Here is a 15375-nt window from a genome sequence, read left to right on the forward strand (position 1 = left end):
TTGTTTTTTTAGAAAAGGTTGCTTTGTTAATCTCTAAGGAGTGTATATATAGATATTTTTTTATTTTTTAATACACATATATATGGATTATCTGTGTGATTGTCACCACAACCACAGTAGGGCTTTGAACATAATTTATTGCTGGCAAATAGGACTGAAGGGACAAGAGATGGTCACCTGGGCTGCCTGGCTGGATCACCCAGTTCTGATCCAGGGATGTTTCACTGCAGTCTCAGGTGTGCAGGGAAGTTCCTGCTGGTTTTCCAAGAAAGTCCTTGTCACAAGATTGGTTTTTGTTACCACTTGAGTTTAACCCATTTTAAGTGTATCCTGATGTTCTTTCCCAGTTCCTCTTGGACCTAATTCCAAGAATATTGAAGTGTCTTTCTGCTCCTGTAGCCAAAACAATATTTCTTTGTGATTTCCAGGTTATATATGACTTTGGGGTCTCCTTCATCCTTATTCTGCTTGTCTGGGCAAGCTGTGCAGGACTCGTTTTCCTCAACTGCTTCTTCAACTGGCCTCTGGAGCCTTTCCCAGGACCAGAAGACATGGACTACTCGTAAGTCTCCTCCAAGGCTAATCCCATTCCTAGGAAGAGCTGGCAAAAAGAATTTGGAGGAGTAGACAGGGAACCCCTTGCATGTTGTTTATTGCTGCCACCGCTTAGGTTGAGGATTTCTGCCTGCCACTAGCATGTGAATACCTGTGGAAAGTGGGACTTTCCAAACTGAGGGAGTTAGCAAGGAAAACTGATCTATTCCTGGTCATAAGGATTTTTATATTGATTTGTGCCAAGTTGGCCCAGGGAAGGCATCTCAGTGAGCTCTGGATTGAAACCATTTGATGGAAACCAATTCCTTACATCCACAAACAGCCTTCCTGACTCCTCAGCAGTGTTACTGCCTCTGATTCCTCACCCTGTGTTGCAGCTCTCATGCTCTTTGCAACCCAACAGGGTGAAAATAAAGTTCAGCTGGCTGGGATTTGACCACAAAATCACTGGGAAGCAGTTCTACAAGCAAGTGACGACTGTGGGGCGCCGTCTCAGTGTGGGGAGCTCCATGAAGGGCCCCAAGGAGCCGGCAGCTTTGCAGGAGAACAACAAGCTCTGTCTGTCTACAGTGGACCTGGAAGTGAAGTGCCAGCCTGACAGTGCAGGTGTGGTTCTGTGGGTGCCCCAGGGGTGCTTGTGCTGGCACAGGCCTGTTGGCCTCCCTGCTCTGCTCCAGAGCTGTTTGTGAGGGAGCAATACGTGCTCCAGGTGTTGCCAGGGCCTCGTGCCATCCACCGGGACTGGAATACAAGTTGAGTTATAGAAGGAATCCTGTCCTTGGATCCTTGCCTGAATACAAGCAGTGTAGCCAGAGGTGGGGACAGCACATGGGAGCTGGTGTGGCTTGCAGGGGGACTGGAGAGGTGGTCACTGCTGGCTCTTAGGTTGACTGTTGCCATCATGGCAAAGCCTTCTTTACTCAGGGGCATCACAGAATGGTTTGACTTGGAAGGGACCTTAAAGATCATTTCATTCCACCCCCTTCCACCAGAACAGGTTGCTCAAAGCCCCATCCAACCTGGCCTTGATGGTGAAAGCCAATGGTTTGAGGCTTCTTTTTGTCCTAATCCACCAAATTGGGCAAATCTTCCTTCCTGCTTCCTTGCCCCAGTTACTGGTAGCCAAACTCCAAGCATCTGCAGCTGTTGATCATGGGAGTTTGTAAGGCACCAGGTGAACCCCTTGGAGATGCCACTGGCACTTCTAGGCAGGAGAGGACCTACTAGGCCAGAGGTGGAATTGTAAATGTTTACTAAGGTGTACTACCTTCTTCAGAAACTCTGTTATTCCTTCTGCAGCTACTCCCTCCTTCATGAGGAGTGTCTTCAGTCCCATCCTGTTGCTCAGCCTTATCACCATGTGTGTCACTCAGCTGAGGCTCATCTTCTACATGGGAGCCATGAACACCATCCTGGAGTTTCTGTCTGGAGACGAAAGTCAAGGTAGGGGAACCTCTGAAGACCTTCACCTGCTTCCCTGGGGTTGGGAGCTGACCCTGACTTGGTTACTGAAGGCTGAGCACCTGATTACTCATCAGGTTAGGTCAATCCGTGGTGTCCAAGTGCACTGACAGCTGGTGGGAGGGTCCAGGGAAGAGCTGGAGCCAGCCCAGCACAGAGGAGCTGCGAGGCAGGCGCTTGAATGTCAAACTAATTTTAGCCCGGTGTGTACCATGCTACCCCATGCTATTTCCTCACACAGGTTGTTGCAAGCACCTCTCAGGGTGGACTGTGATAATTCTTATTTTAACTGGAAAATGTATTTCATCAGGTATTTGCTTAACTTATCCTAAGCAAGCAGAGAACGCAGAGCATCTGACTCTCATGAGTAATGGTTGGACTCGGTGCCTCAGCCCAGCACCCGGGGGTGGGAGAAGTGAAGTCAGAGCTGGTTTTTTGTGCAGCTTGGTGGGTGCTGGGGAGGCTCAAGGGTGCTCCCTGCGCTGGACTCTCTGCATTTATAGTTCTGGTGAAGTTCATGGAGCAAACAGGAAAGAGTAGATTAGTTTACTGTTGAAAATACCCAGGATTGCAAAACAGGACTTAGCCTTTTCTTGTTTTGTTTTTGTCCTTTGTAGTAAGATCCAGTTTGAACTTGTTAAATCTGGATTGCATGAAGCTGATAAATCAAGAGGCACTCCTCTGAAAACAGGAGTGAGCTCTGGGGGAGGGAAGGAGACGCAGGAAACTCCAAGTGCCCTGGCATTCCCTGAATTGCTTTGTTTCTTGAGCCTCTGACAGCCTGCAGCATTCAGCTCTTTATCTCCTGGCTCAGGAGCCAGCTTAGACATTAAACAGCAAAACAGCACAAACTTCACACTGCCTACCTTTCCCAACACTGCTTCCTTTTCTGCTTACCTTGTAACTCTGACACTGCTTTTTGAAAAATTAATATTATGTATTTTTACCCTGGCTTGCTATTCTCATTTAATTTTCGTTTCTTTCCTTCTCCTCCGCTCCTTGGAATTTCAGAATTAATATTAACTCTATATTAACTACTATTAACTATATAAGCTGCCAATTCTACTTTTAAGCTCCTTGCTTAAAACAGAGATTGTGTCCCTTGAGTATATTGCAAGTTTTCTGTGCCGCCTTTAAGATTTCTTCCTATTTTTTCCCTTCCTCCCCCTGAATGTAGCCTGGGCTCATTGCAGTGCAGTCTCTGTCTTAGTGTTTCCATGGCATCAGCAAAACAGTGGTATTGTCTGGTCTCGGCAGTGTCAGGCTGTGCTGCAAGAGCAGTTCCAAGGCACGTGCAGCTCTCTAGAAATGTAATCTGTGTGTGCATCAGGAGAGGATGGGATGCTGCTCCCCTGCATTCCTTGTTCTTCTGCATTTATTCACTTGGGTGGGATTTGCTCAGAGAGCTCCCTCCACCTCCAGCTGCCCTCGGGAGCACTGAGCGAGGGAAGAGGAGAGTTGAGTCAAACCCTGCAAGTGTTGTGGTAAAAGGAAAGTTAAATATTCCTGGGAGCAGAACAGGAGAGAAGGGTGTGGGGAAAATCACGCAGATAAGTAGTGAGGTCTTTAATTGCAGTCTCCTTGAAAGTTCTTTCTGTGCACATTATGGTGACTTAGACCTGTCATGAAACCAAAAGGTGGAGAGAGCAGTCAGCCTGTGGCTGCCTATCTGCTGAAACCCCCCAAAAGATGAGGAAGAAGCTTAAGGGTTCATTCTGTAAATGAGTGTGTAATGGTGTTGTAGGAAAGCAGGGGAAAATAGATCTGTAATGCCTAGAACCTGAAATTTGTCTGCATCTCTCATAAATTGTCACCTTGCTTTCAAATGTGGTGATACTGGGAGAGCTTGGGGAGAATCTGGGCTGGAAAACTCAGCTGTGTGAGGTGCTTGCTCGGGGTAGTTTTGAGGGAAAAGCATCTAGGACAGTGAATGTAAAGGCTCGTGCCTGTGCGTGCTTCCTTTGCTAGGTATTCTTGCTTTTTCTTCTCAGGAAAGAATGTTTTTTAAGATGATGGATAAGCTGAGGGGGCCCTGTTTTGTAGCAGCAGCTACTGTCTTCCCTCTTCTTTTCTTGCTGACCCCATAAATTTCATTCCCTCATTCAAGCTGACCTCTGCCCTTGCTGTTTAGAGCCCAAGATTAAGTGTTCAGGGTAACATAAAGAGGCAAAACATGACAGCGTGGCTTGCTTCTTACCCTGTATTAAATAACCAGACAAGAGTAAATCAGCTGCTGCAGTGCTCATGGAGAGAGGGTGATGCCACCTGTTTCTCTTGACTGCAGCAGTTGCTATAATGAGAGGCGATGTGGATCACTTCAGGGCATGCCTTTGTGGGAGGAATGGGGGCACAAATGTGAGTTTAGAGGTTGGAGCTGGAAGTTCCTCTCAGCTCCTTTGCCAGCAGCTGGAGCCAGGAAAAGATCATCAGGTGCCATGCTTGGGCACAGCAGGGCAGCCCTGCTGGAGTTTGCTGCAACTGTAATAGGAGAGGAAGGCTTGTTGGAAACGTTCTCTCCGTTACCAAGTGGATTTTGGTGGAAATCCTGGCTGTACCGCTTTGGCTAGACTTAAAAATGCATCGGGAGGGACAAATTCAAATTGGAGCTGCTTTGCTTACAGGGCTGTAACTTGTGCTCTGTGCTGAGATGGGCAGTTTCAGAACTACATCCTTATTTCAGAGCTGTGGCACACCATGACTCACCAGACCTTCTGTGTGGTGCCTCAATCCTCACATGGGCTGCCGAGAGGAAGTGGAAAAAAGCCTTGCAGGGTTGGGGAACTGCTCAGTAACAGGAGGGGACAATTTCTTCTGAGTCTGCTGGCATCAGCTTTCCCTTAGCAAGCCATGGAGACGCTTCTCTCATCATTAACACGAAATTTTCATCACTTTGAGCTTTTTAACGATTGCTCACAAATGCTGTGGTTTTTTGATGTTAATCTCCCTTCCCCCTGCTTCCAAACTTGCCCATTCAGCACAAACTGGGTTAGTCTTCACCTTCCCAGCCTGATTGTCCTCACTGGAGCATCCCAGCTGGAGAAGCAGTAGCTGCAGCTCCCAGCAAGGCAGGAGAGGAGATGACTAAAGCAGGCCTGGCTGTGCTGCACATGAAGCTTATAAAAACTTGTCCTGCCCAGAATAAACCTCACTGGCACTAAGCAGGTGCTGTGTCCCCATTTTTTGGAGCCCTGCCTGCTGCTGCCCAGAGAATTCCAGTGCAAGATCAGAATGGCTGAAGGAAGTGTGCCCACTATGTCCACTCTGATGGCTGGAAGGCTGAAGGATGGAGTGGGGCTTTGATGTCCCAGCTCCTACATCCATCAGTATATTTGCTCTGGACTTTTAATGAGGTGATCATTAGGGAAGGACAGCGTTTTTTGTTGTCTTTTTTCCTGTCGCTTGAACTGACAACTCTTTTTAATTCTTTTTTTTTTTCCTGCAGTGGCTCTCTACACTTCCATTTTTGGGGTCCTGCAGCTGCTGTGCCTGCTGACAGCGCCTGTGATCGGGTGCATCATGGACTGGAGAATGAAAGAGTGTGATGATGGCTCAGAAGAGAATGAGGAGAGCAACGCTGAGCAGTGCGTAGTGTGTGCCACACGGGACATGCAGCCACCTAGCAGGCCCCCTCTGCTCTGCCTTATGTGTTGTGGGATCAAAGACTGGAAAGAATATTGGCTCTTCAGTATAGAAAAGAAAGCCTGAAGGAAGACTTGATAATTGCAGAGGAAAGGAGCAGACTATCTTCCATGTTCACTAAGATCAGTCAAGAAGAGCAAATTTAAGTGGTAGCAGGAGAGGCTCAGACTTCCCTCCTAGCCCAAGAGTAAGAGTAACAGCACTGAAATAATTACCCAGATGTTCCTCACCTTCCACTGATGGAGATCCCAGCACATCCACAGGCAGACCTATATCCAAACTGGTGTAGATAGAGTTGATGTGATGTGTGGAGAATCTTGCTGTGAATTCCAGCAGCTGCTGGAAGCGTGTTTGTAACACAGGTTTTCCTGTCCTTTCAGAGGTGACAAGAAAAAGAAAAAGCGTGACCGTCAGATCCAGAAAATCACCAACGCCACCAATGCCTTTGTATTCACGAACTTACTGCTGGTTGGATTTGGAATCACCTGTCTTATTCCTAATCTACCATTGCAGGTGAGTAGGTGAAATGGGTGGGGGTGCTGGCAGAATGACAGGACAGTGCCAGGAGAACCTGCTGGTGGTGGCAGGAGGGCTGGGACTGGCACTGCTGGGAAACTTCCATCCTGCTTTGGAAGCCTCACTTTTAGAACTGAAACAAATAACACTGTGCAGTTTCAATTCCTTGGGAGAACATGACCAAGCAGCTATAGTTCAAATGCCAGTTGATACAGAATTTATTTGCACTTCGAAGTTTCTGCAGCTGGGCTGTGTGACAACAAGTTCTTGCCCACCAAAATCCTCTCAGCAGTGCCTGTATGTTTAAAACTGGGCTTGATTTAAGCTGCTGAAGGTTGAAAAAACTTGCTGCAAGAAGCATAACATGGTGATGTGTACAGCAGGTTATTCCTGCGTCAAATGCTATGCCCAGTGATATCTGTGGGATTATAAACCTGTTAAAATATTTATTCTGTGCCACCACCTGTTTTTGGCAGAGGAGTTTAGTGATTTTATGCTCTACTTAAACACGCCTTGATGATGTAGGCAAACAGCTGCAGTTTGCTCGTACTTGCGTGTTGTCCGCAATAACTTGTGGAAAATTAACTAAATTGGTGGCTGTGGAAAAGCACGGTGATCCTGGCCTCAGGTTGCTGGGGACACGTCCTTGCAGCAGTGCCACTTACCAATGACAGAGCTCTTGTGTGTGTGCAAAGTAAGGAAAAGCAGTGCCTGGAGACAAGTACAAATTTCTTCCCTTGTGCTTTCCCAATCCTACCTAGAAAGAACAGCTTTTAGGAATGGTGGTGTGTTGGGGTCTGGCACTGCCCTGGGTGGGTGTCTAGGATGTGACATTTTTCTGCTTCTCTTTTCAGATTCTGTCCTTCATTTTGCACACAATTGTGAGAGGATTCATCCACTCAGCTGTGGGAGGCCTCTATGCAGCTGTGTAAGTATCTGGTTACCTATAAAATGTGGCTGGCCAGATAAACTGGTTTGGGATTGGTAGGCTCTCCTGGGGAGATGGAGATCAGGAATGAGGTCTTCGTGGTCAGAGGGGGAAAATGATGCAACTTGTTTCCTCAGTCACCTCTAGACATGACAATAGCTGGACTGAAATCCCAGCTGGTGCTTTCCTTGTTTAGCAACAGAGACAAGCACAGCTATGTGTGGGCCTCATGTGAGACTAAACTATTGACACTAAGGTTATATAGTAAAAACTCAAGGCTTTTTTTGTCTTGTAATGAGCAGATATGTGCATGTGCCCAGGTAAAACATTAATGTGACTGAAAACATTGCTGCTGCTCTCCTCTGAAGTTGACATTGGTAAAACATTGCTCAAGATACCATTAGTGATGCCTCCTCCCTTTCCCAGGACAGATCATCCATCCTGTTTCCAACTTGGCAAATTATCGATAGCTGAATCAAAATACTCTCTTCCTCATTAAGCAATGTTTTTGGCTTTGAAAACACATCTGTCCCTCGGTCCTGAGAGGTTGGACAGAGGAACAAAGAGGGGCTATTCTCTTTCAGGGAATCAGAGATTTGTTGAGGTGGGAAGGGACCTCTCGAAACCAAGGTCAGCTAGAGCAGGTTGTCCAGGAGTGCAACTGATTGTGTTTTGAGTATCTCCATGGATGGAGACTCCACAGACTCCTTCTGTCAAAGGTTTAGATCGTAGTGTCTGAGGAATCCAGACTAGAAAACACATCTAAGACTCTGCTTCAGAAATGTATAAACTTTTGGCTCTCTGGCAGCCAGAAGCAAAATATTTTTGTCTTGGGCAAGGTAAATAAATGTATGTTGCAGTGTATATCCCCTTACTTGTAAACTAATCCTGTTTGACCATTGCAACTCTCTGGAACTTCCTGGAGTTTACGTATTTTTTTGCTTTGAATGCAACTGCTTTGAATATTTGAAGGTTTTGATTTGCTTCTTTCTCTCCAAGTTCAGTTTAACCTGACCCTTTTAAAACACTGCTCAGTCATGGAAAGAGAAAGATGTTAGATGATTCCTGAAATTTATTTTTCCATTAATATTATCTGATACCCAGCATTTGCCAGTCAACAGTGTTGTTTAGTTTGACATAGGATCAAACTTGTCCTCTAAAAAGGAAAACACTAACCTGTTGTGCAGGTTTCACTGACTTCCAAAGGGAGCAAATTGTTATGACCAGATGAAAATGATTGCTCAGCCACAAGTCATCTGGATAAAGAGGCCCTGCTTTTAACTTGTAAATATCAACACTGTGCTCCCTGTGCAATAGGAACAGGAGTTGTATAAACACTTCCACCTGCCCACAGTAGAGCTGCAAAACAAAACAAGTGCTGGATCTGGTATTACTAAAGTTTGAGAGCTCAGGATGAGAATATTCTGGAGAAGAAGGCTCCAGCCGTGGCACCAGTGCCACTCTGCTCTCAAGAGCTCCATGCACACCACAGGGTATAGGTAAATACCCTATAAAAAGGGGCAGTCACACAGTGCTGGAGGGAGTTCTGCACATTATGCATGTCTTGGGACTGTGCTCTCACGTTGGTCTCTGTTACTGGACTGGGAATGTAATCTGACCTGGGTGATGTGAACAGTCAAGGTGACACATAATAATGCTGTTGCTTTCTTTGTTGACAGATACCCCTCGACTCAGTTTGGCAGCTTGACAGGGCTGCAGTCGTTGATCAGTGCCCTCTTTGCCCTTCTGCAGCAGCCTCTCTTCATGGCACTGACAGGACCTTTGAAAGGAGACCCCCTCTGGGCAAGTTCTTCTCAGTTTTAATGTGGAAGCTTTGTGGTTAAGATGATTTTTGGCTTGTTTCTTGGGCGGAAAAAAAGGACTCCTCTGCATGAACCAAGGTTAAAAACAGCTGTAATTTTACATGTCCCTGTTTGCTGTTACCTTGGTGCTGTCCTGGAAACCTTTCCCTTTGTGAGTAATGACTCCCTGGGCAGGAAAGCCAGTAACCCTTATGGTGTATGGAAAGGGAGGAAGGAAATGGTTTCCACTAACAGTTTGTGGTGAGTCAGAATCTGACAGGTTAAAATGGGTGAGTGTGAGCAGACCTCAAAATTCAGGACAAATACTCTGGCACTTGAGACCTATGAGCTCCAATTACCAGTAAATTTTGGATTGCTGATGCTAATGTCCAAAAAGCCAAATGGTTGTTGAGGGCAGGGCTAATGTGGTGTCTTGCTGAGAGTCCGAGCAGCTCAGTAAAATCATGACATGGGTGGTCTTGGGGAGAATTCTGGTCTCTAGGCTACACTGCCCATGCCTGTTGCTCTTCAGTCAGCAAACTTGGTGTGAAAGACCTGCAGCTCAAACAGCCCTGCCTGTTCTGTGAAACAAGACTCCTGCAGCCATAATCCAGAGTGAAAAACTCTTGCAGCTTTTAGCTTGTACACACGAGGTGCTCTGGGCACGGGAGCATAAATATAAAAACGGTGGAAGATGTTGCCAGCACATGGAGCAGGGCGTCTCCTGGTTTGCCCACAGCTGGGTGACGTGGGCTGGGCTCTGACACCGCTGCATGCGTGACTGGCTTGTTGTCTCCTCCTAACCAGCCTAATTGTGGTTTGCTTTTCTCCTGCAGCTCAATGTTGGCTTGCTTGGCATGAGCCTCCTGGGTTTCTGCCTCCCAATCTACCTGGTCTGCTACAGGCGCAGGCTAGAGAGAGAAAAAAAGCAGAAGATGGAAGATGCCAAACTTTTCTTCAAAATCAATGGCACTCCCACTGAGGAAGCCTTTGTTTAAACTGGTGCTTCATGTACAACCTCCCCTGTACAGGTTCCTACCACATCCGTGGGTTCTACCTGTGGTGTAAGCCAGGACTTTTCTCCCCTGGCTCTGCCGGTCTTTGCTCATCACTGGAGCGAGGGCTGGACATCATGACTGATATGCCTCAGATATATGGCAGGAGGAGACTTCCCACTCCTTACTCCAAAACACAGGACACTTTTCCTTTTTATAAAGGCCATGCAGATATTGTGTCTTAAATTATCCCCTGATCACACTCTCCAGCAGCAGAGAGTTTGCATAGGAAACTGGGGAGAGAAGGAATAGAGGGATGGGGGAAGAGGGAAGACAGACCATAATTTGAGTTTGCAAATGTAACACACTGAAGTCTGTTTTCTCCCCCTCTTCCCCCAACCTTGGCTGACACAGTCTCAGATGCAAGCTGCACTCTCCTCCCTCCCCAAGGCTTCATAATGGTCTTTCTGCTTGATGTGTAGCTGGACCCAGTGGTTTTACTGTGTCTCCAGACATATCCCTGTTTCTGAGGCAGGGAAGAGGTTTTTATTCCCATGTGTATGAGCACAGCTTCAGTGTGTATTGCTAAATGTTGGCTGCTAGCACTGACAGCTCCCAAACCTTTTATTACTGCAAATGACACAGACGGTGAGCAATGGATCTGCCTTCCACACTGAAATGATGAAGAGCCTATAGTGGACTGCTGGTCCTAGACCAAGCCTTCGGAGGCCTGCAATTCTTCTTCTTCCCAGTTCACAAAACCACCTGTACATGTTTTAAACTATCTGCAGTCCTGGAGCCTCTGAGATAAGAACTGGATCTTCTTTACCAATGAAGTGCTTTGAGACTTGTTGCCTTTTGCCTCTTCCCTCTGACATGACCCTGGGAGGGGAGCAGCTATGTGTATTCAGTGAAGTGGAGAAGCTTCTTGAAGCTGAGTTCTGGGGGTTCAGACACCTTGGTGTTCATGTGCTGTGAGCTGACCTGCTGGTGAAAAGAACCAAGAGTGCAGAACACTCCTTTGTGTCTGGTAACTGGATCCTGTGGACATATGGCAGGGTGATGTGGTGATGTCATTTTTAGCCATAAGCTTATTTACCTTGCTATGATAATGGTCACCTAACTGCTGAACACCACGTTACTGTGACTGACCAAAATGCTGCCAGTTTGGCTGTTCTAGGAGCCTTCTACAATGTTGATGCTCTGTCTGGACAGAGCACATGGTGACTGATTGTATGGTGAAGCTGACTGTCAGAGCAATACATGTGGGTAAAGGTGCTCCAGGTCTGTTCACACCAGGGAGTGGAATACAAAGGGAATTTTTAACCTGCTTATTTTTATAGAGGTTTTCCTTGTCTAAAGCAGACTTTTCTGCCCTTAACCTTCTTGTTGAAGTCGGTAGCTCAGGCTCTGTAGCCCTGTGTTAAGCACTGAACCGAGTGGAGCTGCTGGAAGCAGGACTGTGCAGGGGTGAGGACGAGCATCCCCGGTGGGTGTGTGGCACCGACTGCACTGGGCTGAGCTGGTGGCTGCGGGAAGGTTGGGGCAGAAATAAAACAATTATGAAGACCCAGTGGTGGTGTTTTACTACACAGCCTGACAGGGGCTCAGACATTCACCTTGGCTATATCTGGTTGGAAAAGTACAAGCGTTGCTCACTGGCGATTAGAAACAACACCGTGCTGAGACCTTCCTGTGAGAAATTACCTGGAAGCTGGTTGTTAACTCCTTCGTTGGGGGTTTGAAGGAGACAGAACCTCAGCCCGGGCAGGGTTTCACCTTTCCTGAAAAGCGCCAGAGCCTCGGCAGCAGGGCCGTGAGCCCCGCGGGTCCCTGGCTGGTGGCGGTGCCAGCGCAGGCGGCCGGGGCCGCTCCGCGGGCCGGCAGCGCCATCTCGAGTCGCTGCTCCCGCAGGCGGGGCGATGCTGCTGCGAGCCGCGGTACCTTTTAGTCTAAAGTTACTCCTTTCGGAAGGACTCGCCACTTGAGGATTTTACACTTTTTTTTTTTTTTTTTTTTTTTTTTTTTTTTTTTTTTTTTTTTTTTTTTTAATGTGTTGCCTTTATTAAATGTGTTTGTTTCAAGACAGCTTTACTGCCTGCTGTCAACACTGTACTCTTCTGGAACTTTTTGTCTTTTGGTGATGATTTAGTGACCTTTCCATCTTTTCTTTGAGCAATAATTCAGATGGCAGAGTTTTGATTCATTTTCCTGGTTCCCTGTCTTGTCTCAAGTACGTGTTCAGAGACCCACCAGCAGTGCTGCAGCCTGCCTAGATTGCCAGAGGGCTTTCTGCAGATTTCTGCATTTTGTATTACAATACTTCTAAATGGTTTTGAGAAGAGTCCTGTTCTTGCTCAGAGATATTTGTGACATGACAATGACAGCTATCAGGTGAGTGAGCCTCCATCCATAGTCTCAGTGTCCTAAAACATAGTTGGAGGGTTGTTTCATGTGCTTTACTTCCAGCATTACTTCCACCTCAGTTTCAGAGTTGAATGTGATTGCTTCCACTCTTAAGTCACTTAAATGCCTGTTACAAATGTCTCAGCAAAATAGTGGAAAAGAGAGTGGCATATTTTAATGAAGTCTTAGTGGAGATGCTGCTGCCTTTTAATTTAGCTGCACATACTTCAAAGGACACACTTTTGTTTCTGCCATCTACCTCCCTGCTTCAGTTCCCAGTTCCTGCCCTTTATTAGGGCTATCTTCAAATCCAGTTTCATCTGATAAACTGGTGGATGTGTGTGCTTCTGTTCAGAAGCTGCTGGTCAGGTGTGAGGAGTAGAGTTCATGCCCTGGTGGGTACACAGGGAAGTTTTAGCTATTCAGGGTTGAACAGATAAATGAGATCATGTTCTCAGGCCATGAAAAGTCAAACTGTGGGATTCTTTGCAGAAGAATTTAGTGGGGAACAAAAGTATTAACTTTTTTTTAAAAGAGGCTGGTTAAACAATGCATCCACTAACTCAGGGAGATTTTAAGTTGCTGTAAATGAGAAAGTTATGCCAAGGAAAGATACTCGTCTGCATGTTCTGTCTTGTAAGAATTGGTCAAAGCTGGAGAAAACACACTGGGCTAAAGTGAAACACTGGTCTGATCTAATGGGGTGAAATTTATTCTGACACTTGTGAACCAAACTAATTTCAAGAGCACTCTAAGATTTATCTATCCAAAACCTGCATCTGCATTCACGATGTGCAAACACTACTGATTGTGGCATAACTGCTTTAGAGCTGCACCTCCTGCAGCAGTGGGGTCCTTGGAGGGCAATATTCTGCCTTCAGCTTCTTCTGAACATTGTCTTGCACAGTGCAGAAACACAGCTGGGGTGGTCCCATCACAGGTGGTTGATCAGGGGCAGTTTGCCTCATCCTTTCATGCTTAGGGAAGTGGAATTGTGGGTTATATACATTTGGAGTGGAAAACAGCATTGCTGCTTCCCAGCCGAGTGATGCAGGACCAAGACAATTCCTGGTGCGCTCCCTGTGTGCATGAGCCACCTTGTGGGAAAAATAAATGGGCTACCAAAGACTGGAGAGTCACAGCAGTTTGCATCAATAATGCATTTATCTGTATAACTCAAATACAGGTCAATGTGTTTAACTGCTTTCATAATTCCTTAATGATTTGTAGGACTTGGGGATTTTTATGCCCTTCCTTACCCTCATCCATATGGGAAGTGCAAGGAGGGTGGCCATGGGAAAGACCTCCATGGAAGCAACCCCAGCTGAATGTAATGAAGCAGAAACCTGATCTGTGAGTACCTCAGAGTCAAAGGTTGCTGTGTAAAGTGATTTCACCTTCTGGAGACGCTGCTCCCAGGCTCTACAGCCTCTCACATGCATTTAATATGCATTTGTATTAAAAAAAAAAAAAAAAAAATTCACACCGTGGGGAAGGGAGGGCGACAGCTTTTTGCTTTCACTAATCTGCCAGAACCTAAGCCCCGTTGACACAGCCTTTATAACGCTAATGCAATGACACTATATCAGAAGTAGCAGAGAAAATCTGTGCTGTTCTGCTTAATAGGACACTTAAACTATGGCAGTCACTGAGTAAAGCTATATATGGATCCTTGAGATGAAACTGGACACAGATGTCTGGAAAAAAAAAAGGGGCAAATCTTGCTGAGACACCAACTGCAATGCTGCTACAGCAACTGAAGTGTTCAACTCCCACAGCAAAGCCCATCCTCTTCATGCTCTGTCTACAAAGGAAAATTGCAGGATAATGAGATTTTAACTAAGCCCGTAAATCACTAAAATGTTTTCAAGTAGAAGATTTCCCTCTTGACAGGCTGATGAATTTGGAAAATATGCTACAAAATTTAAAGCAGATACTGTAGGGTAAAAGGAATGAAATCTTTACACATACTTGCTACTCTTTTTTTCCCCCTTTGAGTTTTTTTCTGCATCTGCAGAGCTTTTTGGTATTCCCTACACCCCAGTTTAGAAGTGCAAAGTGCTCATAATGGCAAATAGTATTACAGTAGGATTCCTGATGGGAACAGACTGGTTTGGGGTTTTTTTAATTAAAAAAAAAAAAAAAAGGTCACTTCTGAATTATAATTCACAATGTTATCTTCTCTGGAATAGCTGAAACAATGGTGTGTTATGTAGCTGCAGTCTTACATGTTAATTATAAAGCCCACAGGTCCTTGTTTTCCTCCATGTGCTGCCAGCCTGTCTGCGCAATCTGTTTTTCCCAGGTGTCCTGTGCTCCATGTTGTCATCCTGCTGCTGTTTGTCACTTCCTTGTGCCTGACCCTTTGTCACCTGCTTTTTATTCTGGAGACAACCCCCCCTTTTAGAAAACCCCCTCTTTAACCTGCCAGCATTACCTCTCCCACCTTTTCCTGTCCACAGAATTTTTTGTAGCGTTTGCCGAAGTCGAATTGTAAACTCCTTGGGGCAGGCCTGTGTCATCTTCTCTGTGTTTGTAAGGTGATGTGCAGTACTATTTCAAAATAAAGTGATAATAAGTTAATCATTAGTTTTCCTTCTGAGAGTGAACATAATGAAAGCATTGGTTGCTTCCTAATGAGATTATGGAGCCATGAATGCTTTACAGGGTGGCATCTGCCAAAGGGAAGGACCCAGGTTGAATATTTCCTTGACTGTCTCTTCTCTAGGTTAGGAGCTAATAAATAATGCAAATTAAACTTTTCTTCCCCAATTGAGTTTAATCTCTGAGAAAAAAACCGAAACCCTGTAGATGGCAGGTTGAGAATGAAATCAAGCTCAGCTATACAGCGTGAACTGCTATCAAAAAAATAGTGAAAAATAAACAATGTGGCCTTAGATGGGAGCACAGGTGTTACCAGCAAAGCTGCACATCTTGGTTATCCATGCCTTAGCTTGGTGAGGCTAAATCTGTGGTGGTTTACTTTTCCAATCCAATAATGACAATCATTGAAAATGCCATAAATCATGACCTAGTGACAGGGTGAAGCCCATGACCTGAAGCCACTCACCCT

The 15375-nt window shown here is 45.9% G+C and overlaps 1 protein-coding gene across 2 annotated transcripts in view; it reads left to right on the top strand.

Annotated features, from left to right (window-relative positions):
* Positions 1 to 14885, top strand: part of SLC43A2 (solute carrier family 43 member 2) — a 31848-nt gene extending 16963 nt beyond the window's left edge. For both annotated transcript variants that reach the window (XM_032129900.1, XM_032129901.1), the window contains 8 exons: positions 429 to 562; positions 959 to 1161; positions 1855 to 1998; positions 5459 to 5597; positions 6036 to 6168; positions 7026 to 7099; positions 8779 to 8902; positions 9738 to 14885. In XM_032129900.1, coding sequence (XP_031985791.1) covers positions 429 to 562; positions 959 to 1161; positions 1855 to 1998; positions 5459 to 5597; positions 6036 to 6168; positions 7026 to 7099; positions 8779 to 8902; positions 9738 to 9899 — 1113 coding nt within the window. In that variant the 3' untranslated portion in view covers positions 9900 to 14885. The remainder of the gene's footprint in view (positions 1 to 428; positions 563 to 958; positions 1162 to 1854; positions 1999 to 5458; positions 5598 to 6035; positions 6169 to 7025; positions 7100 to 8778; positions 8903 to 9737) is intronic.
* Positions 14886 to 15375: the final 490 nt, after the last annotated feature.

Source organism: Corvus moneduloides, chromosome 20 (assembly GCF_009650955.1).
Source record: "Corvus moneduloides isolate bCorMon1 chromosome 20, bCorMon1.pri, whole genome shotgun sequence".
NCBI lineage: Eukaryota > Metazoa > Chordata > Aves > Passeriformes > Corvidae > Corvus > Corvus moneduloides.